This window comes from Nerophis lumbriciformis, linkage group LG13 (assembly GCF_033978685.3).
Source record: "Nerophis lumbriciformis linkage group LG13, RoL_Nlum_v2.1, whole genome shotgun sequence".
NCBI classification, from domain to species: Eukaryota; Metazoa; Chordata; class Actinopteri; order Syngnathiformes; family Syngnathidae; genus Nerophis; species Nerophis lumbriciformis.
In genome coordinates, this window is record NC_084560.2 from 36892921 (window position 1) to 36920862 (window position 27942).

At 40.8% G+C, this 27942-nt stretch overlaps 1 protein-coding gene across 1 annotated transcript in view; it reads left to right on the plus strand.

The window, feature by feature from the left end:
- Window positions 1–27942, plus strand: part of man1a2 (mannosidase, alpha, class 1A, member 2) — a 178349-nt gene that overhangs the window by 105617 nt on the left and 44790 nt on the right. The window contains exons 5-6 of the mRNA XM_061970882.2: window positions 4388–4506; window positions 20017–20097. Coding sequence (XP_061826866.1) covers window positions 4388–4506; window positions 20017–20097 — 200 coding nt within the window. The remainder of the gene's footprint in view (window positions 1–4387; window positions 4507–20016; window positions 20098–27942) is intronic.

Consider the following 27942-nt stretch of genomic DNA (forward strand, 5'->3'; position numbering starts at 1 on the left):
AGACAAAAACAACAACAGCAAACAACAACAACAACAACAATAGAGCAACATCAGCAAATACGGCATGTACAAATATGATGGTAAAAGTAATAGCAAATAAGCAGTTAGCGAAAAATAAAAAATATTACAGAAATGACAATGAGCATTATTACACTACAAATGGATCAATACAAATACCAATAGAAATAGCGCTATTGATAATGAACAATACCAATAATTTACCTTTATTATCAACAATACAGTTGTTTAAATGCAACAATACATATACGTAATGATAACTTGAGATACGAAAGAATGCAGAAAAATGGAGGGGGAGAAAGAGAAGCAACCTACATTAACCTTGTAGATTGTTATAGTAACAATAGGTTAAGCTTTGACATGCTCTCAGGGAGAGCATGTCTCAAATTCCAAGCTGCTGTTTTGAGGCATGTTAAAAAAAATAATGCCCTTTGTGACTTCAATAATAAATATGGCAGTGCCATGTTGGCATTTTTTTCCATAACTTGAGTTGATTTCTTTTGGAAAACCTTGTTACATTGTTTAATGCATCCAGCGGGGCATCACAACAAAATTAGGCATAATAATGTGTCCACGACTGTATATATCGGTATCGGTTGATATCGGAATCGTTAATTAAGAGTTACTTAAGAGATATAATTAAGAGATATTCCGAGACAATATCGGAATATCGGATATCGGCAAAAAAGCCATTATCGGACATCTCTAATCAAAAGGATTATTTGTGATTTGTACATTTTCAGAATGTGTTTGTTTTATTTTTGGCCAAAGTAAAACAAAGAAAACAATCTGAAGTTGTCTTTGTAAGTTTTAATGCCATGATTTTACCAGTCTGGTCCACCTGGGAATAGATTTTCCTCCATGTGGCCCCTGAGCTAAAATGAGTTTGACACCCCTGGTGTAGGCAATCTAAACGTCATATTCGCACATACACGTGTTCTGTCACCTGGGTACTTTAATCCCTGTGAATGGACCCCCCTTCTATTTGACACTGAACAACAACCTACTGCATCAAACCTATTCTCTCGGTGTGCTTGCATCTGTTGCTAGGAGACATATTCCGAGGGTGTGGGTGGAAGGAGGTGCCCTGGGGTTCCTCAAACATTCTGGCTTTGCGACATTTCTTACAGATGCTTTTCCACATTCAGTAAAAAAAAGAAAGCGAAGGTTTTTTAAGTCTTTATTTGAGGCCTTTAAATAATGTCACTGAAAGAAGAAAGGAAGCGCGAGAGAGAGACAAAGAAACTTCCAGACCCTTATATCTGCCTTGGGAATGTGGAGACCGAGGAGGAGGGGCGAGGGTGAAACAGATTATCTGATTGTGAACAGGAATGTTTTGGTTAAACATTGGGAAAGTCAGTAAAACAGCATCAATCACAAACAAAATCCATTTGGAGAGCCTTTGCCCAAAAGATAAATACAAAAGACAACAATTAGTAGTGCTGCGAATCTTTGGGCACCTTTCGATTAGATTCAAAACAATTCCATCCATCCATCCATCTTCTTCCGCTTATCCGAGGTCGGGTCGCTGGGGCAGCAGCCTAAGCAGGGAAGCCCAGACTTCCCTCTCCCCAGCCACTTCGTCCAGCTCCTCCCGGGGGATCCCGAGGCGTTTCCAGGCCAGCCGGGAGACATAGTCTTCCCAACGTGTCCTGGGTCTCCCTCGTGGCCTCCTACCGGTCGGACATGCCCTAAACACCTCCTTAGGGAGGCGCTCGGGTGGCATCCTGACCAGATGCCCGAACCACCTCATCTGGCTCCTCTCGATGTGGAGGAGCAGCGGCTTTACTTTGAGTTCCCCCCGGATGACAGAGCTTCTCACCCTATCTCTAAGGGAGAGCCCCGCCACCCGGCGGAGGAAACTCATTTCGGCCGCTTGTACCCGTGATCTTGTCCTTTCGGTCATAACCCAAAGCTCATGACCATAGGTGAGGATGGGAACGTAGATCGACCGGTAAATTGAGAGCTTTGCCTTCCGGCTCAGCTCCTTCTTCACCACAACGGATCGATACAGCGTCCGCATTACTGAAGACGCCGCACCGATCCGCCTGTCGATCTCACGATCCACTCTTCCCTCACTCGTGAACAAGACTCCGAGGTACTTGAACTCCTCCACTTGGGGCAAGATCTCCTCCCCAACCCGGAGATGGCACTCCACCCTTTTCCGGGCGAGAACCATGGACTCGGACTTGGAGGTGCTGATTCTCATCCCAGTCGCTTCACACTCAGCTGCGAACCGATCCAGTGAGAGCTGAAGATCCTGGCCAGATGAAGCCATCAGGACCAAATCATCTGCAAAAAGCAGAGACCTAATCCTGCAGCCACCAAACTGGATCCCCTCAACGCCTTGACTGCGCCTAGAAATTCTGTCCATAAAAGTTATGAACAGAATCGGTGACAAAGGGCAGCCTTGGCGGAGTCCAACCCTCACCGGAAACGTGTCCGACTTACTGCCGGCAATGCGAACCAAGCTCTGACACTGATCATACAGGGAGCGGACCGCCACAATCAGACCCCATACTCTCTGAGCACTCCCCACAGGACTTCCCGAGGGACACGGTCGAATGCCTTCTCCAAGTCCACAAAGCACATGTAGACTGGTTGGGCAAACTCCCATGCACCCTCAAGGACCCTGCCGAGAGTATAGAGCTGGTCCACAGTTCCACGACCAGGACGAAAACCACACTGTTCCTCCTGAATCCGAGGTTCGACTATCCGGCGTAGCCTCCTCTCCAGTACACCTGAATAGACCTTACCGGGAAGGCTGAGGAGTGTGATCCCACGATAGTTAGAACACACCCTCCGGTTCCCCTTTTTAAAGAGAGGAACCACCACCCCGGTCTGCCAATCCAGAGGTACTTCCCCCGATGTCCACGCGATGCTGCAGAGTCTTGTCAACCAAGACAGCCCTACAGCATCCAGAGCCTTAAGGAACTCCGGGCGGATCTCATCCACCCCCGGGGCCTTGCCACCGAGGAGCTTTTTAACTACCTCAGCAACCTCAGCCCCAGAAATAGGAGAGCCCACCACAGATTCCCCAGGCACTGCTTCCTCATAGGAAGACGTGTTGGTGGGATTGAGGAGGTCTTCGAAGTATTCCCTCCACCGATCCACAACTTCCGCAGTCGAGGTCAGCAGAACACCATCCGCACCATACACGGTGTTGGTAGTGCACTGCTTCCCCTTCCTGAGGCGGCGGATGGTGGTCCAGAATCGCTTCGAAGCTGTCCGGAAGTCGTTTTCCATGGCTTCCCCGAACTCCTCCCATGTCCGAGTTTTTGCCTCCGCGACCGCTGAAGCCGCACACCGCTTGGCCTGTCGGTACCTGTCCGCTGCCTCAGGAGTCCCATGAGCCAAAAGAACCCGATAGGACTCCTTCTTCAGCTTGACGGCATCCCTCACCGCCGGTGTCCACCAACGGGTTCTAGGATTACCGCCACGACAGCCACCAACTACCTTGCGGCCACAGCTCCAATCAGCCGCCTCGACAATAGAGGTGCGGAACATGGTCCACTCGGACTCAATGTCCAGCACCTCCCTCGTGACATGTTCAAAGTTCTTCCGGAGGTGGGAATTGAAACTCTCTCTGACAGGAGACTCTGCCAGACGTTCCCAGCAAACCCTCACAATGCGTTTGGGCCTGCCAGGTCTGTCCAGCATCCTCCCCCACCATCGCAGCCAACTCACCACCAGGTGGTGATCGGTAGAAAGCTCCGCCCCTCTCTTCACCCGAGTGTCCAAAACAATTGTCGATTCAAAATCAATACTTTTTTAATAACATTGGGTGCCAGTTCTATCATTAACTACATTCCTCCATAAAATAGATCAATCTGATCAATTTCTATATTACTTTAAAGAAAAGTGGTTTTGTTGAATGAAACTCGAAGTCAAAAACAAATAAGACAACACAACAAGAGAAGTATCCAACACTTCTCTTTTCTAAAGTAAATGTGTACAGCAGATATAGATCATCTACACCAACTATATGATTTGTGCGAGTGGCTGGACAGGACAGATGAAGTCATTTTTTGATTTTTATGAATTGATTAAGAATCGCAATTGATATGAAAATCTTTCTTTTTTTTTGACACCCTAACAATCAGTGATCTCTACAATCACAACAGTTCTTCCAGGAAAGTAAGAAGAACCAAGCAGAGCTATCTCCGTAGGGCTGGAGGATTTAATCAGAGGGCTATAAAGGAGTCGTAACTTTGAGACACAAAACTGTCCGATGCAGTGAAGAGAAGCAATACAGCATAAATCACACGAGGACTAAATTGTTAGACGAGATGACTTAAATATTAAGCGTTTTCTTCTCACTCGTTTCCGACCCGCACATCTAATTCTCCCGTGTTTTTGTCTGGTGCAGGTAATTCCCAGCTCGGTGCGACCATCGTGGACGCCCTGGACACCCTGTACATCATGGGCCTGCACGAGGAGTTCAAGGACGGACAGGAGTGGATCGAACAGAACCTGGACTTCGGCGTGGTGCGTATGTCTGACTTACATGCGTTGGGGAATACTTGGCTACTTGGATGAGGTTGGCAAGCGCCAACCGTGTCATAGCGGCCTTGCTTTGGTTGCATCATCCAAGTTAGCTGGGCTTGACTGACTAGGGCAGGGGTGGGCAATTCATTTTTACCAGGGGCCGCATGAGCAACCCGAGCACTGCTGGAGGGCCACATCGACAACATTTCAATTCAATTTTGCTCAATATTATTTTTGATATACCTTAACATAAATAATAATAATAATAATAATAATTAATAATAATAATTTAATTTAACCTAACTTACCTTTATACAAAAGCAAATTGCTTTTGATGGTTTTATTTTTAACACTGTCTTACACAACACTTCCTGATGTGTAATACAATGCAAAAATGTCAATTTCTGCACAGGGTTAATTTCTGTCACTTTATCCTGCATCCTCTTTAAAAGTCCAACATTTTTCCCCATATGATCTGTTGTCACACGGCCAGCTTGTCCCATTTCAGTCCTAACATGTCCAAACACGCATTTACCTATGTGAACAAGTCATTACCTGTGACTGTCTCTTTAAAGGGGAACATTATCACAATTTCAGAAGGGTTAAAACCATTAAAAATCAGTTCCAAGTGGCTTATTTTATTTTTCGAAGTTTTTTTTTTAATTTTCCCATCACGCAATATCCCTAAAAAAAAGCTTCGAAGTGCCTGATTTTAACCATCATTATATACACCCGTCCATTTTCCTGTGACGTCACATAGTGAAGCCAACTCAAACAAACATGGCGCATAGAACAGCAAGCTATAGCGACATTAGCTCGGATTCAGACTCGGATTTCGGCGGCTTAAGCGATTCCACAGATTACGCATGTATTGAAACGGATGGTTGTAGTGTGGAGGCAGGTAGCGAAAACGAAATTGAAGAAGAAACTGAAGCTGTTGAGCCATATCGGTTTGAACCGTATGCAAGCGAAACCGGCGGAAACGACACGACAGCCAGCGACACGGGAGAAAGCGAGGACGAATTTGGTGATCGCCTTCTAACCAACGATTGGTATGTGTTTGTTTGGCATTAAAGGAAACTAACAACTATGAACTAGGTTTACAGCATATGAAATACATTTGGCAACAACATGCACTTTGAGAGTGCAGACAGCCCAATTTTCATCAATTAATATATTCTGTAGACATACCCTCATCCGCGCTCTTTTCCTGAAAGCTGATCTGTCCAGTTTTGGAGTTGATGTCCGCAGGCAAATTCTTCTCTTGATCATCTTCGGTGGCATAAGGGACGGTGTAAGCCAAGACATCCAGGGGGTTTAGCTCGCTCGTCTGCGGGAAGAAACTGCCGCCATTGCTTGTCGTGCTACCGAGGTCCTTTGTCCCTGAATTGCTCACACACTCCGGCAGATTCAATGGGGGTCTGGCGGCAGATTTCTTTGACTTTATCGTTGGAAATGCATCTGCTTTGAGTGTCGCAGGATATCCACACATTCTTGCCATCTCTGTCGTAGCATAGCTTTCGTCGGTAAAGTGTGCGGAACAAACGTCCAATTTCTTGCCACTTTGGCATCTTTGTGCCACTGGTGCAACTTGAATCCGTCCCTGTTCGTGTTGTTACACCCTCCGACAACACACCGACGAGGCATGTCTCCAAGGTACGGAAAACAGTCGAAAAAACGGAAAATAACAGAGCTGATTTGACTCGGTGTTTGAGAAAATGGCGGATTGCTTCCCGATGTGACGCCATGTTGTGACGTCATCGCTCCGAGAGCGAATATTAGAAAGGCGTTTAATTCGCCAAAATTCACCCATTTAGAGTTCGGAAATCGGTTAAAAAAAATATGGTCTTTTTTCTGCAACATCAAGGTATATATTGACGCTTACATAGGTCTGGTGATAATGTTCCCCTTTAATTGACTGCATGGCTGCCAGCTCCTCCGTGATTTGAAAGTCTGCAGTTATCCGGGCATCACTTGTCGCTGTGCACCTTCACTCACAGGTTACACACGGACATACGTCCATAAATTACACTTTTCAAAATAAAAGCAGCACAGTTGTATTGCACGCACGACATAGATGTTTTTTTAAATTTATTTTGTAATTTGTGATTGCCGCTGTTCACATTCACTCACAATCATGCACGTGCATACGTCCACACCGAAGTAATACAAATAGCGCTTTAAAAAAAAAAAGCAGCATCGTTGTATTGCACACTCGACATAGATACTTTTTAAAATGTATTTTGTAATTTATGATTGGCCTCACGCGAGCTGGACAGGGACGCACAAAGGGCCGGATGTGGGCCGCAGAATGCCCAGGTCTGGACTAGGGTAAGGCGCAGCAAAGCGGGGAATGAGGAGGAAAATGTCCAGAAACATGAAAAGCTAGCATGGGAGTTTGTCTTTGGTCATTCAAGCTTTGACAAACCTGCTTGATTGAACGTCAACGTCGCCCGTATGGCGTCATTAAAGGGGAACATTATCACCAGACCTATGTAAGCGTCAATATATACCTTGATGTTGCAGAAAAAAGACCATATATTTTTTTAACCGATTTCCGAACTCTAAATGGGTGAATTTTGGCGAATTAAACGCCTTTCTATTAGACACATCGGGAAGCAATCCGCCATTTTCTCAAACACATTACAAACACCGAGTCAAATCAGCTCTGTTATTTTCCGTTTTTTTCGACTGTTTTCCGTACCTTGGAGACATCATGCCTCGTCGGTGTGTTGTCGGAGGGTGTAACAACACGAACAGGGACGGATTCAAGTTGCACCAGTGGCCCAAAGATGCAAAAATGGCAAGAAATTGGACGTTTGTTCCGCACACTTTACCGACAAAAGCTATGCTACGACAGAGATGGCAAGAATGTGTGGATATCCTGCGACACTCAAAGCAGATGCATTTCCAACTGGACTGGACAGATCAGCTTTCAGGAAAAGAGAGCGGATGCGGGTATGTCTACAGAATATATTAATTGATGAAAATTGGGCTGTCTGCACTCTCAAAGTGCATGTTGTTGCCAAATGTACATTTTACATAAATTATTATACATAAACTGTGTTTACCAATAATTTAGCTTAAAAACATTTATTTTTTTTCAATCATTCGAGTACATTCCGGTAGTCTTGTGTAATGCAGTATTTTGTGTCTATTTAGGTATGGTTAACCTGAGTGCTGAAATCGTGGAAAAATATATGTTCTTAGTGCGCCTGAAATGGGCTGTCTGCACTTTCAAAGTGCATGTTGTTGCCAAATGTATTTCATATGTTGTAAACCTAGTTCATAGTTGTTAGTTTCCTTTAATGCCAAACAAACACATACCAATCGTTGGTTAGAAGGCGATCGCCGAATTCGTCCTCGCTTTCTCCCGTGTCGCTGGCTGTCGTGTCGTTTTCGTCGGTTTCGCTTGCATACGGTTCAAACCGATATGGCTCAATAGCTTCAGTTTCTTCTTCAATTTCGTTTTCGCTACCTGCCTCCACACTACAACCATCCGTTTCAATACATGCGTAATCTGTTGAATCGCTTAAGCCGCTGAAATCCGAGTCTGAATCCGAGCTAATGTCGCTATAGCTTGCTGTTCTATCCGCCATGTTTGTTTGTGTTGGCATCACTGTGTGACGTCACAGGAAAATGGACGGGTGTATATAACGATGGTTAAAATCAGGCACTTTGAAGCTTTTTTTAGGGATATTGCGTGATGGGTAAAATTTTGAAAAAAACTTCGAAAAATAAAATAAGCCACTGGGAACTGATTTTTAATGGTTTTAACCCTTCTGAAATTGTGATAATGTTCCCCTTTAAAAACACATTGTCAGGTTCAAACACTGATGACATCTATTAAACAAGACAAAAGACAAGGAATCAAACAGACAGAATTCAATTTGGACTCAATATTGAGGAGAGACATGGCCACTGCACTCTCTGTACAGTCCTGCACCACGCTCTGACGAAAAAGGTTTACGTCTCCTCTTTTATTTAGATATTCAATGTTTACGCAACAACACCTGTCTCAGCAGGAATGGGGAGTATGTAAACAGTCATTGTTTTCGGTCACATTGAAGACAAAAGAAGAAGATTCCTCGGGCTTCGGCTTGTCCTGGATCCAGCTAGGGCAGGTTTTCGAGGACAATGGATGACCCCTCCCGTCTCATTCCATCGTCCACAGCGGAATCTTCCAAGCGTTTGGCTTGGTGCAACAAAGACCGCTTCTTGTCTGTTCATTGAGAACTCAGAACGGAAAGTTTTTTGATAATTTAAATACAAATTTTCTGACACACATATTGAAACGTTTCACTCTAATTGTCATAATTCATCGTACTTCGCCATGCAGAGCAAAAGGCGTCTTCAAGATGTTGTCCAGTTTGCAGTTTAGTCCAAAATCACAATAGGTCAAAGTTCTGCCCGCATCCTCCAATCATTTTTGGCAGCTTCAGGGTACTTTGATTGTCCGCCAGCATCTTCCAATTTGTTGATACACCAGAGCGACGCTTGCTCCCATCAGCAGATGTCCTGTTACCATGGTTACGTATAGGTAGATATAAGGGAGATATAAAGGGTCGCCAGGCACACGGCACTCCACTTCTCCCAACAATCGTTCAGTCAGAACTGGCGTTTTCCCCTGAACCCGAGACCTTGTCAGCTTCTGGTTGGCGTGCAGGTAAGAGACACGTCTTGGACTCACTTCGACAAACTTTATCGATCCGCAAGGGAACTAGTTTGATTTTAACAACGATGAAAATCTCAGCAGCGACTTTGATCTGCCGCCGCTCTTTCAGGCGCACATCCAAGCCGTGCGGTTGCAGTGCAGGCTCAAAGAGTCCACAGAGAACAAGGCAAAAACACGGTGGCAACAGTAAAGAACTTAAGAGACATTAAAGAGAACAGAGTTGATGCAATCTGCTGCTACCTCCAGCGCAAACTACATCAAACGCAACGAAAAACCCTCAATGATAAAAACAAAAAATGTGCAAAAACACTCTTACTCAAAAAACTATCTCTGTCTGCTAACACCCTTTTTTCTACCTAGCCTATAAACATGGCTCCTGACTACATTATTTACCATCAACATTACAGATGGCTACCTCTCACATTTGAACCCATACGGTACCAATTCCCGGTTATTTAGTGTCTGTTAATAAATATTCATTGTTTGTAAAAATCAAATCTCATTTTTATTGGAACATTTAAAAAATGAGCAGATTATGATAACTTCTCTCCAGTTGTATTTTATTGTTACATTTCTGAGTCAATACCCAGAGGTAGTTTGACGGAGTCCGCTCTCGGTGCTGCTGGAGTGATGGCCAAGTGTTAGTGTGAAGGATGCAACGATATTCAACTATTTTGTGACCAGAATTAGCACAGTTATTATAATCGCAATATTGTTAAAATTTTAGTCCTCAAAATTCTACACACAATACCCAATAATGTCAATGTGAAAATATTTTTTTGTTTGTTTTTCAGCAAATTTATTAAAAATTAAAAAGTGACATGTACAGTCGTGGTCAAAAGTTTACATACAGTAAAGAACATAATGTCATGGCTGTCTTGAGTTTCCAATAATTTCTACAATTCTTATTTTTTTGTGATTAAGTGATTGGAGCACATACTGTTGGTCACAAAAAACATTCCTGAAGTTTGGTTCTTTTATGAATTTATTATGGGTCTACTGAAATTGTGAGCAAATCTGCTCGGTCAAAAGTATACATACAGCAATGTTAATATTTGGTTACATGTCCCTTGGCAAGTTTCACTGCAATAAGGCACTTTTGGTAGCCATCCACAAGCTATCTGGTTGAATTTTTGACCACTCCTCTTAACAAAATTGGTGCAGTTCAGCTAAATTTGTTGGTTTTCTGACATGGACTTGTTTCTTCAGCATTGTCCACAGGTTTAAGTCAGGACTTTGGGAAGGCCATTCTAAAACGTTAATTCTAGCCTGATTTAGCCATTCCTTTACCACATTTGACGTGTGTTTGGGGTCATTGTCCTGTTGGAACACCCAACTGCGCCCAAGACCCAACCTCCGGGCTGATGATTTTAGGTTGTCCTGAAGAATTTGGAGGTAATCCTCCTTTTTCATTGTCCCATTTACTCTCTGTAAAGCACCAGTTCCATTGGCAGCAAAACAGGCCGAGAGCATAATACTACCACCACCATGCTTGACGGTAGGATGGTGTTCGTGGGATTAAAGGCCTTACCTTTTCTTCTCCAAACATATTGCTGGGTATTGTGGCCAAACAGCAACATTTTTGTTTCATCTGACCACAGAACTTTCCTCCAGAAGGTTTTATCTTTGTCCATGTGATGTCATTGATCATTTTCATTTAAAATGGTAATACTAACCTTTGGGAGTTTTACAGGGGTTAGTATTAATACTGTTTATTGTTACATCATTATATAGTTTATACAGTTTTTTAGTTAAAGCACAGTACCGTATTTTCCGGACTATAGAGCGCACCGGTATATAAGCCGCGCCAACTAAATTTTAGGAGAAACTTTTCCCCATATATTAGCCGCACCGGACTATAAGCCGCAGATACATACGTTGTAAAATTAGTTATTTACACAAAAATATTTAATAATTGTTTAGTTCCATCCATCCATTTTCTACCGCTTGTTATATACCTTAATTGTTTCCAAACGATGTCTATAACCTGACAAACAAAACAGAAGTCATCGTCATGGACGAAGCTAGCTTTCCAATCAGCTAAACAGACTCAATAACTCCACGAATCTGGGTTTAACGTGGTTAGTGTAGCTCCCCCTGGTGTTGTGGTTATGGCGGTCATTTGCGTTAAGGAAGTAGTTTGACATGTACTTCGGTATCAGTGAGGTGTAGCGGATTTTATAGACTAGGCTCAGTGCAAGTTGTTTTACTTTGTCCGCCTTCTCTACTCCTCATCTTTCGCGCTCTGAATTCCTGCCTCGCGTGCATCCTGTCGTTTTGCTCTCTGCCCGCCTGGTCGGGTCAGTTCTCCCGCTGAGTCAGCGATGGCAGATAGCGGCTCACCCCGACACAGATGACAAGGGAGAGGCGGAGTTTAGCGTCTGTCGCAAGAGCAGCTCTGAGCATGAAACCTGCGAGGAAAGTGAATAGCCTGAGCAAAATCAATAGGAGTGACAGGAGGATGAGATTGTGCTTGACTCGGAGCGGAGACGTTGATGGGAGGAGAGAGGCAGCCTCGACGGGAAGCTCAGGTTGACAAGATGAAGAGCTGGGCTGCTGGGATTAGTCTAATGCTCTTACATGCATGAGGTATTAGCTCACACCACAAACATCTTGCCTACCTCTAATTAATACTCTTTAGACTTTGGGACCGCATTGGACTGCAAAAATCTGGCCACCGGCCGAAAACCGTAAAAAAAGTTTCCGTGAACAAATGTTTTTGAAACATTTTTTTTACTTGTTAATATTATTATTCGTTGTTTTTTTTTGCTGTTTTTCTTTTTTTTTAATTAATTGTTTTTATTTTTTTCTCTTGGGGAAGGGGTGGCATTGTTGGGATATAAACAAAAGTATATTTAGACATTTTGAGCAGACAATAGATGTATGATGTATGCAAATATGATGTAATGGATAGGAATGTCTGATGCTGGATGTCAATAAAAATTTAAAAAAAAAAACGTGATAACTAGAGCTGTCCGATAATGTATTTTTTACCGATATTCCGATATTGTCCAACTCTTAAAGGGGAACATTATCACAATTTCAGAATGGTTAAAACCATTAAAAATCAGTTCCCAGTGGCTTATTATATTTTTCGAAGTTTTTTTCAAAATTTTACCCATCACGCAATATCCCTAAAAAAAAGCTTCAAAGTGCCTGATTTTAACCATCGTTATAAACACCCGTCCATTTTCCTGTGACGTCACATAGTGATGCCGATACAAACAAACATGGCGGATAGAACAGCAAGTTTATAGCGACATTAGCTCGGATTCAGACTCGGATTTCAGCGGCTTAAGCGATTCAACAGATTACGCATGTATTGAAACGGATGGTTGTAGTGTGGAGGCAGGTAGCGAAAATGAAATTGAAGAAGAAACTGAAGCTATTGAGCCATATCGGTTTGAACCGTATGCAAGCGAAAACGACGAAAACGACACGACAGCCAGCGACACGGGAGAAAGCGAGGACGAATTCGGCGATCGCCTTCTAACCAACGATTGGTATGTGTTTGTTTGGCATTAAAGGAAACTAACAACTATGAACTAGGTTTACAGCATATGAAATACATTTGGCAACAACATGCACTTTGAGAGTGCAGACAGCCCAATTTTCATCAATTAATATATTCTGTAGACATACCCTCATCCGCGTTCTCTTCCTGAAAGCTGATCTGTCCAGTTTTGGAGTTGATGTCAGCAGGCCAGGGAAGCTAGGGTCGATAGCTCGCTCGTCTGCGGGAACAAACTGCCGCCATTGCTAGCCGTGCTACCGAGGTCCTTTGTCCCTGAATTGCTCACACACTCTGGCAGATTCAATGGGGGTCTGGCAGGCAGATTTCTTTGACTTTATCGTTGGAAATGCATCTGCTTTGAGTGTCGCAGGATATCCACACATTCTTGCCATATCTGTCGTAGCATAGCTTTCGTCGGTAAAGTATGCGGAACAAACGTCCAATTTCTTGCCACTTTCGCATCTTTGGGCCACTGGTGCACTGTTCGTGTTGTTACACCCTCCGACAACACACCGACGAGGCATGATGTCTCCAAGGTACGGAAAACAGTCGAAAAAACGGAAAATAACAGAGCTGATTTGACTCGGTGTTTGTGACGTCATCGCTCCGAGAGCAAATATTAGAAAGGCGTTTAATTCGCCAAAATTCACCCATTTAGAGTTCGGAAATCGGTTAAAAAAATATATGGTCTTTTTCCTGCAACATCAAGGTATATATTGACGCTTACATAGGTCTGGTGATAATGTTCCCCTTTAATTACCGATACCGATATCAACCGATACTGATATATACAGTCGTGGAATTAACACCTTATTATTATTAGTGGTCCCCGGTGGTTGGGGACCACTGTTTTAAAACACCTTCTCTTCAGGCAGTGGCGAAGAAAGCAAATGTGCTCACGCTGGCCCCAAGCAAAGACACCTAAATATGAACAAGCTTGTAATAGGGAAAGAAAAAAGGACAAAGTGTTATCAATTTTCCTTCTTTCCAATTTGCACAGTTTGCACGCTTTGCAGCAGCTTCATTATTCACAACCTTAGAAGGCCTTTAATGTCGCCCTACTTTGCCGCACTGTTTGATTTAAAGACGCACGTCGCAGCCGCCATCTGTCGCTTCGCGCCGCTATCTCCGCGCTCAAGGAGGGAGTGGGAGGCGGGGTTACACGGCTTCCGGTCGCTATGGCAACCGCCTCAGCGCGCCAGTCCGTTTGAACTCGAGGTGGATTGTGGCTGCGGGGAGGCGGAACCAGGCCTGCCTATAAATGCCCAGCGTTTGTACACCAAAAAGGTCGCATGCTTACAGTGCTTTGCTAACATGCTAACAATACTGTAGCATGCGCACAGTTAGCATTAGTGAAATACCAAAATATCTGGCTCGAAACATGTTAACATGCTTACTGTAACATGCGTCAAATATTCAAATGTATTACTCTGAGGTGTGTACATTACAAATTTGCATTCAAAAATTGCTAAAAAAAACAAAAAAAGAAAGAAGAAGATACAATGCTAAGGTTAGCATGCTAACAGGTATAATTTAAAACACAAGTCTTGAGAGCAGACATTGTACAGTAAGTGAATGTTTTATTATGTTGATAGTTTATATATCTTGTTTAGCGCTTAGCAACACTGTAGCATGCTCACAGTTAGCATTAGTGAAATACCAAAATATCTGTCTCAAAAGTGAGATAAAAATCTAGCATGCTAATGTTAGCATGTTAACATGTGTCAAATATTAAAATGTAATACTCTGAGGTGTGTACATGAGAAATTTGTTTTAAAAAATAAATAAAAAAAGAACATAGAATGCTAAGGTTAGCATGCTAACAGGTATCATTTAAAACATCAGCCTTGAGAGCAGACATTGTACAGTAAGTGAAGGTTTTATTATGTTGATAGTTTATATATCTTGTTTAGCACTTAGCAACACTGTAGGATGCTCACAGTTAGCATTAGTGAAATACCAAAATATCTGTCTCAAAAGTGAGATAAAAATCTAGCATGCTAATGTTAGCATGTTAACATGCGTCAAATATTAAAATGTAATACTCTGAGGTGTGTACATGAGAAATTTGTTTTAAAAAATAAATAAAAAAAGAAGATAGAATGCTAAGGTTAGCATGCTAACATGTATCATTTACAACACAAGTCTTGAGAGCAGACATTGTACAGTAAGTGAATGTTTTATTATGTTGATAGTTTGTATATCTTGTTTTGCACTTAGGAGTACTGTAGCATGCTCACTGTTAGTATTAGTAAAATATCAAAATATCTGGCTCAAAAATTAGATACAAATCTAGCAGGCTAATGTTAGAATGTTAACATGCATCAAATATTAAAATGTATTACTCTGAGGTGTGTAAATGAGAAATTTGTTTTAAAAAATTGCTAAAAAAAGAAGATAGAATGCTAATGTTATGGGGTGGCATGGCGTAGTGGGTAGAGCAACCGTGCCAGAAACCTGAGGGTTGCAGGTTCGCTCCCCGCCTCTTACCATCCAAAATCGCTGCCGTTGTGTCCTTGGGCGGGACACTTCACCCTTTGCCCCCGGTGCCACTCACACCGGTGAACTGAATGATGAATGATAGGTGGTGGTCGGAGGGGCCGTTGGCGCAAATTGCAGCCACGCTTCCGTCAGTCTACCCCAGGGCAGCTGTGGCTATGAAAGTAGCTTACCACCACCAGGTGTGAATGATTGATGGGTTCTACATGTAAAGCGACTTTGGGTACTTAGAAAAGCGCTATATAAATCTGAGTTTTTTTGTTTTTTTTAATGTTAGCATGCTAACATGTATCATTTACAACACAAGTCTTGAGAGCAGACATTGTACAGTAAGTGAATGTTTTATTATGTTAATAGTTTGTATATCTTGTTTAGCACTTAGGAGTACTGTAGCATGCTCACTGTTAGTATTAGTAAAATATCAAAATATCTGGCTCAAAAATTAGATACAAATCTAGCAGGCTAATGTTAGCATGTTAACATGCGTCAAATATTAAAATATATTACTCTGAGGTGTGTACATGAGAAATGTGTTTTAAAAAATTGCAAAAAAAAAATTAAGATAGAATGCTAATGTTAGCATGCTAACAGGTATCATTTAAAACACAAGCCTTGAGAGCAGACATTGTACAGTAAGTGAATGTTTTATTATGTTGATAGTTTGTATATCTTGTTTAGCACTTAGCAACACTGTAGCATGCTCACTGTTAGCATTAGTAAAATATTAAAATATCTGGCTAAAAAAATAGATAAAAATCTAGCATGCTAATGTTAGCATGTTAATATGCATCAAATATTAAATGTTACTCTGAAGTGTGTACATGAGAAATGTGTTTTAAAAAAAAAAAAAAAGGTAGAATGCTAAGGTTAGCATGCTAACAGGTAGCACTCGCCAACAACAAAGTATTTGACGCCGAGGTGCACACCTGCAAAGTTAACAAAAAAAGCTAGCGTACTAACGTTAGAATGCTAACAGTTAGCATTGGTCAACAAATGAAATATTTGACGCTTCGGTGCATACCTGCAAAGTTAGCAAAACAAAGCTAGGGTACTATTGTTAGAATGCTAACAGGTAGCATTCGCCAACAACAAAATATTTGACGCTGAGGTTTATGCTAGCATGCTAATATTACAATGCTAAGGGTTGTGACACGGGCTTTAAAGAAAATTAGCTCGGGGCCTTTATTTTCGAAAGTAGCTTTTGACTGGACGATGAGGAAGTGACTGGAGCTGACCTGGACAAGTGTTGTCCCAGCAGAAGCATTCGGTTTCCTCGCCGGGTAAGCGGAGACGCGGCGATCAATGTGTGAGGTGTTCTTCTCCCGTCTGCGTCAGACCTCTGACAAGCTAAGCAGAGTCCAGACGCCACACCCCGTCTCGCTCATTGCGCCCGTTCTCCGCTTACCTTTCCCTCCAGAGGCCCATCAATGTAAAACGAGGAACGTTGGGTTCCCCCGGAGACGCCTGGGCCGTGTCGGGAGTTTCCACGGCTTGTTTGGCAAAATGCTGACGCGGCGCCATGGTGACGTGTTTGCTGCAACAGCCGTGTCATAAACAGACAAATTAGTTGCGATTACGCTCAAGTTTCGCTGTGCTTTGCAAGCACGGTAATTGGGGGCTCACCTCCCTCGACACACACACACACACACACACACACACACACATACACACACACTTTTAACAGCCTCCAGCTATAATCAGCTTTGGTTCCATTAGAGGAAGGATTTCTCCATTAAATTTGCGATGGTGACACTCAGGTGACACGTGACTAAAAGGGGAAATGAGGTCATCCCGTTATAATTTACAGTATTCTATTTGATTCATGTACGATTTATTATACAGTAAAACCGCTGGTGTCAAAATCAAGGCCCGGGGGCCAGATCTGGCCCGCCACATCATTTTATATAGCCCGCACATAATATAAGTATTTATCTTTTCCTGGTAAATGTATTAATAATATATGTATTATATTTAATTATATTCATTAATATATGTATTAAAAGGGAACATTATCACCAGACCTATTTAAGCGTCAATATATACCTTGATGTTGCAGAAAAAAGACCATATAGTTTTTTAACCGATTTCCGAACTCTAAATTGTGACGTCACATCGGGAAGCAATCCGCCATTTTCTCAAACACCGAGTCAAATCAGCTCTGTTATTTTCCGTTTTTTCGACTGTTTTCCGTACCTTGGAGACATCATGCCTCGTCGGTGTGTTGTCGGAGGGTGTAACAACACGAACAGGGACGGATTCAAGTTGCACCAGTGGCCCAAAGATGCAAAAGTGGCAAGAAATTGGACGTTTGTTCCGCACAGTTTACCGACGAAAGCTATGCTACGACAGAGATGGCAAGAATGTGTGGATATCCTGCGACACTCAAAGCAGATGCATTTCCAACGATAAAGTCAAAGAAATCTGCCGCCAGACCCCCATTGAATCTGCCGGAGTGTGGGAGCAATTCAGGGACAAAGGACCTCTGGAGCACGGCAAGCAATGGCGGCAGTTTGTTCCCGCAGACAAGCGAGCTAAACCCCCTGGATGTCTTGGCTCACACTGTCCCTTATGCCACCGAAGATGATCAAGAGAAGAATATCGACCCTAGCTTCCCTGGCCTGCTGACATCAACTCCAAAACTGGACAGATCACCTTTCATGAAAAGAGAGTGGATGAGGGTATGTCTACAGAATATATTAATTGAAGAAAATTGGGCTGTCTGCACTCTCAAAGTGCATGTTGTTGCCAAATGTATTTCATATGCTGTAAACCTAGTTCATAGTTGTTAGTTTCCTTTAATGCCAAACAAACACCTACCAATCGTTGGTTAGAAGGCGATCGCCGAATTCGTCCTCGCTTTCTCCCGTGTCGCTGGCTGTCGTGTCGTTTTCGTCGTTTTCGCTTGCATACGGTTCAAACAGATATGGCTCAATAGCTTCAGTTTTTTCTTCAATTTCGTTTTCGCTACCTGACTCCACACTACAACCATCCGTTTCAATACATTCGTAATCTGTTGAATCGCTTAAGCCGCTGAAATCCGAGTCTGAATCCGAGCTAATGTCGCTATAGCTTGCTGTTCTATGCGCCATGTTTGTTTGTGTTGGCTTCACTATGTGACGTCACAGGAAAATGGACGGGTGTTTATAACGATGGTTAAAATTTTTAACCCTTCTGAAATTGTGATAATATTTATTATATTTAAATATATTTATTAGAGATGTCCGATAATATCGGACTGCCGATATTATCGGCCGATAAATGCTTTAAAATGTAATATCGGAAATTATCGGTATTGGCTTCACGGTGGCAGAGGGGTTAGTGCATCTGCCTCACAATACGAAGGTCCTGAGTAGTCTTGGGTTCAATCCCGGGCTCGGGATCTTTCTGTGTGGAGTTTGCATGTCCTCCCCGTGACTGCGTGGGTTCCCCCCGGGTACTCCGGCTTCCTCCCACCTCCAAAGACATGCACCTGGGGATAAGTTGATTGGCAACACTAAATTGGCCCTAGTGTGTGTATGTGAGTGTGAATGTTGTCTGTCTATCTGTGTTGGTCCTGCGATGAGGTGGCGACTTGTCCAGGGTGTACCCCGCCTTCCGCCCGATTGTAGCTGAGATAGGCTCCAGCGCCCCCCGCGACCCCAAAGGGAATAAGCGGTAGAAAATGGATGGATGGATGGGTTTCAAAAAGTAAAATTTATGACTTTTTCAAATGCCGCTGCGTACACGGACGTACGGAGAAGTACAGAGCGCCAATAAACCTTGAAGGCACTGCCTTACAACGTTTTTATTTTTTTAACTACGTATTCCTGTAAATGAAAAACCAAATTCTGCCAACACATCTGCCTTTTTATATCGTAAAAAAAAACCTGCGGTACCGTTTTTTTCCATTCCGTTTGACTGTTTTTGGGGGTTTTTTAATCGCATATTCCTGTAAATGTAAAAACAGAACCACCGTTTTTTTTACAGTAAAATTCTGGCAACTTAAGTGTCATGTTTTTAATCGTTAAAAAAAAAACCTGTGGTACGTTTTTTTTCTATTTACAGTTTTTTCCCCCATAAATTTTACGGTGTTTTTTTTTACCACCTATTACTGAAAATGTAAAAACAGAACCACCTTTTTTTTAACTGTAAACTTCTGCTAACTTAGCTGCCTTTTTTTTTTTTTTACCGTTAAAAAACTGTGGTAACGTTTTTCCATTTACAGTTTAAAGTTTTACTGTAAATGGTAAAACAGAACCAGTTTTTGTACAGTAAAATTCTGCCCAACTTAAGTGCCATTTTTTACCGTTAAAAAAACTTTTAATACGGTTTTATTCCATTTCCTTTTTTTTTTTTTTTTTTCACCATGAATTTTATGGTATTATTACGTATTATTGAAAATGGAAAAACAGAACCACAGTTTTTTGGCAGTAAAATTCTGCCAATTTAGCTGACTTTTAAAAAAATTTTTTTACTGTGATACTGTTTTTCTATTTACTGTAAAAACAACAACAAAAACATGCAGATCAGTTAGCAGTATTTTACTGTAAAAATAACAGTGGGACTGTTTTTACATTTACATATTGTATTATTATTTTGGTAATCCTCCTGAAAATAATCTTTGTGATGAACACACGCTTGCATCGCAAGGTTTATTCCGATAAACTGTAAGTAGGTTAGATATCTTTATTGAAACACGATTAAGAGTAAGATTACTAATTCGGTACGAATATTTGACTAGGCCCCGGGTTCCTCTGTAGTGGAAAAGTTGGGCCACCGGGTGGAAAAAGCTGAAGAACCCCTGATCTTGAATGACTTGCATTGTGTTTTTCTGTTTTCCCAGAATGCCGAGGTGTCCGTGTTTGAGGTCAACATCCGCTTCATCGGAGGCTTGCTGGCGGCGTACTACCTGTCGGGGCAGGAGGTCAGTACTCACAAGTACAAGAGCATTACTGGTGTCGTTGTCAACCATACTGTGATAATAGTCCTCCTTTACACGCTGATGTAATGATTTTTTTTTGGTCAAATCCGATCTTTTTAGTGGCCGTTCATGATACAAAATAATGCAATGTCTAATGTGAATGCAACCTGACCTGGGACTAGGGTTGTCCCGACACCAGTATTTTGGTACCGGTACCAAATTGTATTTCGATACTTTTCAAAATAAAGGGCACCACAACAAAATGTCATTAAAAACTTACGATACATTAAAGATACGTTTCTTATTGCAATCTAGTAAGAATGTATGCATTAAATAAAATATACTAAAACATACTAGACAACTTGTCTGTAAGTAAGTAAACAAAGGCTCCTAATTGTCTGCTGACGTATGTAGTAACATATTGTGTCATCTGTCATTCTATTATTTTGTCAACATTATGATGGATTATTAATCTACTTGTTCATTTACTGTTAAAGGGGAACATTATCACAATTTCAGAAGGGTTAAAACCATTAAAAATCAGTTCCCAGTGGCTTATTATATTTTTCGAAGTTTTTTTCAAAATTTTACCCATCACGCAATATCCCTAAAAAAAGCTTCAAAGTGCCTGATTTTAACCATCGTTATAAACACCCGTCCATTTTCCTGTGACGTCACATAGTGAAGCCAACACAAACAAACATGGCGGAAAGAACAGCAAGCTATAGCGACATTAGCTCGAATTCAAACTCGGATTTCAGCGGCATAAACGATTCAACAGATTACGCATGTATTGAAACGGATGGTTGTAGTGTGGAGGCAGGTAGCGAAAACGAAATTGAAGAAGAAACTGAAGCTATTGAGCCATATCGGTTTGAACCGTATGCAAGCGAAACCGACGAAAACGACACGACAGCCAGCGACACGGGAGCAAGCGAGGACGAATTCGGCGATCGCCTTCTAACCAACGATTGGTATGTGTTTGTTTGGCATTAAAGGAAACTAACAACTATGAACTAGGTTTACAGCATATGAAATACATTTGGCAACAACATGCACTTTGAGAGTGCAGACAGCCCAATTTTCATCAATTAATATATTCTGTAGACATACCCTCATCCGCGCTCTTTTCCTGAAAGCTGATCTGTCCAGTTTTGGAGTTGATGTCAGCAGGCCAGGGAAGCTAGGGTCGATGTGAGCCAAGACATCCAGGGGGTTTAGGAACAAACTGTCGCCATTGCTTGCCGTGCTACCGAGGTCCTTTGTCCCTGAATTGCTCACACACTCCGGCAGATTCAATGGGGGTCTGGCGGCAAATTTCTTTGACTTTATCGTTGGAATTTATCTGCTTTGAGTGTCGCAGGATATCCACACATTCTTGCCATCTCTGTCGTAGCATAGCTTTCGTCGGTAAAGTGTGCGGAGCAAACGTCCAATTTCTTGCCACTTTCGCATCTTTGGGCCACTGGTGCAACTTGAATCCGTCCCTGTTCGTGTTGTTACACCCTCCGACAACACACCGACGAGGCATGATGTCTCCAAGGTACGGAAAACAGTTGAAAAAACGGAAAATAACAGAGCTGATTTGACTCGGTGTTTGAGAAAATGGCGGATTGCTTCCCGATGTGACGTCACGTTGTGACGTCATCGCTCCGAGAGCGAATATTAGAAAGGTGTTTAATTCGCCAAAATTCACCCATTTAGAGTTCGGAAATCGGTTAAAAAAATATATGGTCTTTTTTCTGCAACTTTAAGGTATATATTGATGCTTACATAGGTCTGGTGATAATGTTCCCCTTTAATATCTGCTTACTTTCTGTTTAAACATGTTCTATCCACACCTCTGTTCAAATGTAATAATAACTTATTCTTCTGTTGTTTGATACTTTACATTAGTTTTGGGTGAATTTTAGGCCTTGGCCGATAACTGTCTCCAAAACATCCAAAAAAGTCACGAGATTTGTCGCTAGTCACTTTTGAGAAAGAAAGTCAGTAAGGGGAGTTGATTTAGCGAGAAAGTCGCCAAGTTGACAACAATGAGGTGTGTGTGAAAGAGAGACGCAAAGACCCGCCTTAGGTTGCTTCTGATTGGTTGACATTGCGTGGTGCCTTCCTTGGTTGACTGGATTTAGGCACAATAACTTATGGATTGGTCTGGGATTGGTTATTTCTGTCAATCAATCGGTACTCGAACTACGACATGTCGGGAAGAAAAAAGTTTATTATTATAAAAAATATATAGTGTAGTGAATGGGGAAATACATACAAGTAGTATATGTTCAAAGAATAATACAAAGGTATAGTTGATGCATAGATCTGAAGAAAATCTACAGATTTAAGCCCTGAATATAAATATAACATATTATTATCTGGCCTATTTTTTAACACCATTATGAGTGGGGGCTTTTTGGATCCCTGAGAACTTATTTCAAACTGCCATTTAAAATTTTTTATTTTTTTTTACCAAAATCAATGTTGTCACGAATGTCGAATTACTTCACATGAAATATTCCACTTTTAACATTTTTGGGGAGAAAATATTGCATATTTTGTATTTTCCTTTTAGGGGTTTTGAGAAAAACGGCTTAAAACAAACCACAAAAAAAACAAACACGAAACATATAGATCTGAAGTTGATCTATAGATATTTAGGCGTTGAAAGTAAAAAAAAAACAACATCAATATGTGACTACTTTTTAACATTTTAATGACTGAGACCTTGAATATTCACCAAAATTGAGGTGAATTGACAACATTTGCCCAGGTCAACTCCAGTCACTTCCTCATCGTCCATTTAAAAGCAACTTTCGAAAATAAAGGGTGACCATTAGCGGCCCCCCAGCTAATTTTCTTTGAAGCCCGTGTCACATATAAAAATGGCCCCCACGCATTCTTTCATTTTCCAGTGTGCTGCCCAGTGGAAAAAACTTTAAGGTGCCCATGAGCTAAACAGACTCAATAACTCCACAGTCACGTTTTGGTAAATTTGTGAAACTGAAACAATACAAAAAGAATGCCATTGTAAGTTAATAATACTAACACAGACACTTGTAAACATGTTAGCATATTAGCTCATGTTAACGACGCTAGTTTGATTATTGATTATTATACTAGGTACAAATATGCATGAAAACACTCCTACAGACATCACCACATGGAACGGTTTAGTAAGTAAGAATTGTTTTGGTTATATTGTAAAACGTAGAAACGTTGAAGAATGAAGAATCCATATGAGTAGTTACGATGTTAGATAGTTAGATGGCTAGAAGACGGAACGGCACTTGTAGTTCCGGTTGTTGAAAGCTCTACATGGAAATAAACTGTAGCACCTGCAGTGAGCAAATTTGTATAAAAGATGTTGTCATAGCACAAACCTTAAATCACACTGGGTTTTTTTTAATAATATATTTTTTTTCTGGTGAAGAAAAATCCATAAATTAGTATCAACCATCAAGTTTGATTGATCATATGCATGGAGTGAGAAGAGAAAGTCAACATTTAAACAATTGTGGATGAAAGAGGAAAAGACACATGGACAGTATGGCAGTTTTTGGGATGTTTAACTAACGGACCGGAGTCAGACCACTGTGGTCTGTAAATTATAGTAGTGGTAATCTTTGGGCACCTAACAATTGGATTCAATTACTATTCCTGGGGTGAGGATTCGATTCAGAGTCAATTCTTGATTCATCACAATTCTCGGTTCAAACCGATTCTTGCGATGTATTATTTGGTATAATCATTCGAATAAAATGTTATCAAAACAGGTTACAGGTTAGGAAAGCTCCCTCTGACTGCATGGAGAAAAAAATGTAAATAAAAAATGTATTCTTATTGAGAAAAAAAAAAATATATATACATATATAGTTCAGGTTTCTGTGGTTTATAGACTTAGACTTAGACAAACTTTAATGATTCACAAGGGAAATTGTTCCACACAGTAGCTCAGTTACAAATGATGGAAAAGATGGAAAGGACAATGCAGGTATAAAATAGACTAAAAGCAATATAAAATATAACATACCGGTATATGTAATATTTACATGATATACTGTATGTACAGTATAGGATATATACTGATATATTATATGTTTGTATCATATATACAAGATATAACAATTACAATGTACAATATTACAGTATATGTAACAGCTGCAGCATAAAATAGAGAGTAGATCCAGCAGAAAATATACATTATAAACAAAGAGAGGTAGCTAAAATGTCAGGTGTCAGGTAATAGGCAGATATCATCTATTGTTGTATGGTGAGTGATTATACAGCTGGATGGAGTGTGGAATTAAGGAGTTCTTGAATCGAACACTGTGGGACCGAAGCTGAAGGAGCCTGTTGGAGTATGAGCTCCACTGTCCCTCAATTGTGTGTCAATACAGTGCTCAATACCGGGGTAGATACGTTAGGTCAGGAAACAGCACAGAGGCTATATCATCCCTACAAGCCTGTTTCGCAGGGTTCCTTGCTCGTCGGGGGATTTTATTAAATGTTATAAACGCCAACATCTGCATTCTCATCAGGGTTCTGCTGCCCCTGATGAGAATATATATATATATATATATATATATATATATATATATATATATATATATACTTTTTTTTTTATTATCTATTTTTGAAAATTATGAATCGATTTGGAATCCGTTTGAATAAGAATCGCGCTTCGGATGTGAATCAATTCTTTTGTTCACCCCTAGTAAATTATGCATTGCGCTGGTCCCCCACCAACACCGCTAATACCGCGCTCACCCTTTAGAGCACAGCTGTAACTTCCTGCCACTAAACCTGCAGAAAATAGTTCTTCTCAGGTTTCTCTGTTTGCATTTTCACACTTTGCACTATTTTTTTTACACTTTATGAAGCATTTCTCACATATTCTTTAATTTTAAGGACTTCTTGTTAAGTGTTCAATGTGATATTTTGTTTACATTGTTTTTTTAACGCTTTTTAACATTTCCTTTCTGCCTTGATAGCTGAGGACATTATAAACAGAAGAAGGTAGATATTTGTATTTTCCTGATTTGTATTTTCGATAGGTCATAACAAATATCAATAGTTATCGATATCGACCGATACAAAACACTTATACAGTTATCAGCCGTATCGCCCAGCCCTAAGCGATTATCATCACGTCACGGGCGAGACGGACATCAACCGAAGCTCCACTTAGCGCCGTCGCCACCATTCCACCTTCCATTCACGTCACGCTCGCCATCCCTCGGAGCCCGCATGAGTAAAAATAGAAGCAGCGGGCAGCGGGGGGGGGAAAGGATGTGGAAGGCTGCGGCTGGAAACTGATGGAATCGCATTTTGCTGGTGAGGTGATAAACAGCAGGTAGTGCAGCACACCGGATGTCTTCAGCACCACAACAATAACTCCTTCATCAGGGGACACAAAGACAAGAATCACCCATGTGATGTCTGCTGGCAGGCCTTGATGAGGCTGCGAAAGGCGCTCGCTCCGTCCTTTGTTCCACCAAGCACTACGGTTCCGCACAGCAAAAGCTATTCTTTGCCATTTCCATCGCCAAAATGCTCCAATATCCTCAGTTTGAAGGAAAAACCAAGAGTTTGTTACAAGCCGGGGAGATGGAACGGAATGATAATGACATTATTAGCGAGGTCGGCATGGACGCTGCATGGAAGAACAAATATGGAGGTTCATTTGTCTCTCAATTTTTTGACATTGATTTTTTTTTGCATCAAATTATACTGACCATTTCATTTAAAAAAAAAAAAAACATTGTTAGCAAAATGTGTGTTTCAAAATTCAGTTATTCAAAATTGTCAGTATGTCATATTCTAACCACTGGAATCATTTCTATAGTTTGAAAATATCAATTGAAATGTTAATTATGTTGTATCTGGTAGCCCAGTGAACTGCCATTTTTATGCTGTTTTGCAAGACCCGTGTCACGTGACCTCAAACCTGACCCCTCATTGGCTGCTTCTTTGTCTTCTTGGGGGCGGTATGGCGTAGTGGGTAGAGCGGCCGTGCCAAAAACCTGAGGGTTGCAGGTTCGCTCCCCGCCTCTTGACATCCAAATCGCTGCCGTTGTGTCCTTGGGCAGGACACTTCACCCTTGCCCCCGGTGCCGCTCACACTGGTGAATGAATGATGAATGGATGATAGGTGGTGGTCGGAGGGGCCGTAGGCGCAAACTGGCAGCCTCGCTTTCGTCAATCTACCCCAGGGCAGCTGTGGCTACAAATGTAGCTTACCACCACCAGGTGTGAATGAATGATGGGCTCCCACTTCTCTGTGAGCGCTTTGAGTATCTAATAATAGAAAAGCGCGATATAAAATCTAATCCATTATTATTATTATTCTGAGACAGGATCGATTGCTTCTGTCTTATTTACCAAAAGTGAGTCTTGCTTTTTGAAGCAGCAAATTTTTTTTTTACACTGAACTTTTATACACTAAACTTTTATACACTGAACTTTTATATACTAAACTTTTATACACTGAATAATTTTACACTGATTTTTTTTACTCTAAAATTGTATACACTAAATTTTTAAACACAGAATTTTTATACATTTAATTTTTATACACTGAACTTTTATACACTAAACTTTTATAACCTGAATGTTTATACACTGAATAATTTTACACTGTTTTTTTTTCACTCTAAAATTGTATACACTGAATTTGTATACACTGAATTTGTTTACAATTATTTTTTTATACATTAGATTTTTCTTTACACTCAATTTTATACACTAATTTTTTATACACTGAATTTGCACACACTGAATTTGGTTACAATTAATTTTTATACATTAGATTTTTCTTTACACTCAATTTTATACACTAATTTTTTATACACTTAATTTTCTACACACTGATTTTTTAATACACTGAATTATTGTACACTGATTTTATATACACTGAATGATTTTACACTGAATTTTTGTACACTGAATTTTTATACACTGAATTTATTTTACACTGAATTTTTATACAATTAATTTGTATACACTGAATTATTTTACACTGATTTTTTTATACATTGAATTATTTTACACTGAATTTTTATACACTGAATTATTTTACCCTTAATTTTTATACAATTAATTTTTACACTGAATTATATCACTGGTACACCAATTTTATACACTAATTTTTTATACACTTAAATTTCTACACACTGCTATTTTAATACACTGAATTATTGTACACTGATTTTATATACACTGAATGATTTTACACTGAATTTTCGTACACTGAATTTTTATACACTAAATTATTTTACACTGAACTTTTATATAATTATTTTTTTACACTGAATTATTTGACACTGATTTTTTTATTCACTGAATTATTTTACACTGAATTTTTTTTTTTAACACAACATTTTTAAAACACACACATTTAAAAAAAAAAAAGTTTTTAAATCAAATAGTCAGCTTAATTTGATGTAAAAAAAAAAATGCAGTTTCCAAAATTAAAACGCAAATGATTCAGTTGCATATATTCTGTATCAAAAAAAGGCTTTGCTAATAAAGACACAGGTGAATGTCCATAACAAAGCCATGTGGGAAGAGCGGCAGGAAGGAGATGATGACGTTGAGAAACAGAAGATATTGTCAGTGAGAGATGGAGAACATCTCCAGGTGAGACGGATGGAGGACAGTTTGTGGAGGACAGATGTGAAATGGCGCCGTGTTAGCGTCCCTTTTATTTCCTCAGTGCCAAGAGTTGTGAGATGAAGCTTCCCCGTCTAGACATCCCATTTTTTTCGCTCTTCATAAGCATCACCACCCTGCTTGCTGCCACTTTGATGCACAGCTGAGCTCATCCTGCTGACGACACGCTGCTGCTCAATATCC